The following is a 2500-nucleotide window of genomic DNA, read 5'->3' on the forward strand; positions in this document are numbered from 1 at the left end:
TTGACATAGTGGACAAGTTGTTGTTTTTCTAATGTCCTCAAATCACAGAAGTTGAGACTGAGATGCAAATTATTATTTTTTAACTTTTTAATTGTATTGCGGAGAGAAACATGGCGGCTCCGGTTATAACTCATGACAGGGGAATTTGGCCATTTTGACTTATTTTATGGGTCAACTCTGGCTTTTAACGCCAAAAAGAGCGCTGTAAACAAGTCAAGGCGGGTTCTGACCAAAACTGAGGCTGCCCTTCAGTGGAGACGGTAGAGGTGGAGGTGGAGGTTCGTGGCGGAGGAATTGGGAGGATAAATTTGGGTTTTTCTTTTTTTCCTCCGTCTGACTGACAGTCGTCTGGAAGCCTCCCCTGCTCCTCCTGATGGGCCCTGATTACTGCCTGGGTCTGGAAGCACTTCCACACACACACACACACACACACACACACACACACACACACACACACACACACACACACACACACACACACACACACACACACACACAGGTCCAGTGTTCTGGACACACCGGAGACAGGGGAGCTCTCCAAGAAAAGAAAGAAAGAAAGAAAGAAAGAAAGAAAGAAAGAAAGGCTACTTTCTCTCCGCCTGTCTCTCTCTCTCTCTCTGTCTCTCTCTTGGCAGAACTGTTCAATTCAGATCAGACGCCAGTGGAGCCGCTGAGTCGAGAGAATTAAACACTAAAGTATTTTTTAACTTTTTCAGTGACGCCAGCAGGACGCTAGGACGCCCGAAACAAATTAAAGAGTCAAATCAAACACATTTCCAAGAGGTTTCTCTGCGGGTTCCTCTGCTTTTAGAAAGTCCACGAACACCACGGCGATGACGTAGTGTCCAACAAACACAGAAGTATGATACATATTTACAACGGGAGCCACAAAACCAAAACCAAAGCAAGGAAAGGAAAGGAGGGAATCGTTCCCATTCCCAAATGTGAGGAACAAATTATTGAGCTTGGCTTCCAAAAAAAACAAAAAAAACAAAACAAGACAAAAAAAACAACAACAAAAAGAAAAGTGTGTTCTCCTAGTTTTTTTTAATTTTTTTACTCATTTTTCTATATTTAAAAGGACGGGGAACAGGCTCTGAAACGACGTCTGGACTACAGTATTTTTACATAAACAGAATAAATTCCCACATCTCTACCAAGAGTCAAGTTGTTTTTATTAATTATCATTTATTATTATTATTATTTATTTGAACCCCGAATGTGACAAAATGTGACGACGAGGCCTCTGGGCAACGGCAAATATGAAGAATCTGGAATAATCAGCGATGGGACGGTGTGGGATTATAGGCAGATGTTTTAAAATATTTATTGTAGAAATGTATTATTTATTATTACTATTTCTGAACATTTCCAAGACGGCGGCACGAATGGCAGCCTCCGTGAGTTGATGCGCACCGTTTTGTGTAATTATTTGTGTTAATTTTTCTTTTTTCCTCATGTGTTTGGCTATTTTTCATTTGATTTTATTCCATTTGATTTGATTTTTATTTTCAGACGGTAAAGGTTTTTTTTTTACTGGTAAATATCTGGAGAGAAACACACCAGTTCTCACCACAACAAAGTCCTTGTGTATGAAAATGTACTATAGTAATAATAAACTGGATAAACTGAAAGAAAAAAAAATGTAACTGAAAAAAATGTTTAAAAAATAAAATAAAATAAATGTTGCCAGTCAAATGATTTCGTATTTTTATATCAAACCCAAGTGTTCAATCACGTAATATAGATCTGTTTAATGCTTCTCTCTCTCTCTTACTCACAGCTTTTAATACACACATTCCGGATAAAATTGCAGGAGCATTTTTAGTTCTGTCACACATTCGTTAAAACTTGATGAAAAAACACAAAGCGTGCTTCTCTACGGAGCATCAAATGTTCTGTCTTCATGGAACCGTCTGTAAACACTGTGTGTGAAAGTAGATCGTAAGAGAGATCCTAAATTCATCTCTGTTACCTGTTACCGCCCTAGTGGTCAGTCTGTGTCATTACATCTCCATTCTCCCTCTTACTTATTCTGGTCACATCCAAAACAAACAAACAAACTTACAAACAAAACACAGACACACAAAATAAAACGAAATCAAAGGTCAACGGGAGGAGAAAGTGCAAATATTTTGGCGCTGCTTCAATATCTTCAATATCTGTTCTTATTTTTTTTTGTTTTTGTCCTTTTTTTCAGTTGTTTTTTTTTAAGTTGTTTTTTTTACTCAGGAACGTGTGGGTTTCTCTTCTCTCCATCTCTTCTTCATCTCTTTTAGCTGCTGGAAGCTTCTCTCTCTCCTCTCCTCACACCAGACGGCCGACTGGGAAGAGAGAGAGAGAGAGAGAGAGAGAGAGAGAGAGAGAGAGAGAGAGAAGAGGAAACAGGAGAAAAAGAAGAGAAGTCATATTGGCATTCCTGAACACACACACACACACACAATGAAGACACGCCCCCACACACACATTAACACACACACGCGCGCGCACACCGAAGCCA

The 2500-nt window shown here is 39.4% G+C and overlaps 1 protein-coding gene across 2 annotated transcripts in view; it reads right to left on the reverse strand.

The window, feature by feature from the left end:
- smoc1 (SPARC related modular calcium binding 1) overlaps positions 1-2500 on the reverse strand; it is a 54682-nt gene that overhangs the window by 255 nt on the left and 51927 nt on the right. For both annotated transcript variants that reach the window (XM_080012618.1, XM_080012617.1), the window contains exon 14: positions 1-2324. This exon is cut by the window's left edge and continues 255 nt beyond it. In XM_080012618.1, coding sequence (XP_079868744.1) covers positions 2308-2324 — 17 coding nt within the window. In that variant the 3' untranslated portion in view covers positions 1-2307. The remainder of the gene's footprint in view (positions 2325-2500) is intronic.

This window comes from Zeus faber, assembly GCF_960531495.2.
Source record: "Zeus faber genome assembly, chromosome: 13".
NCBI classification, from domain to species: Eukaryota; Metazoa; Chordata; class Actinopteri; order Zeiformes; family Zeidae; genus Zeus; species Zeus faber.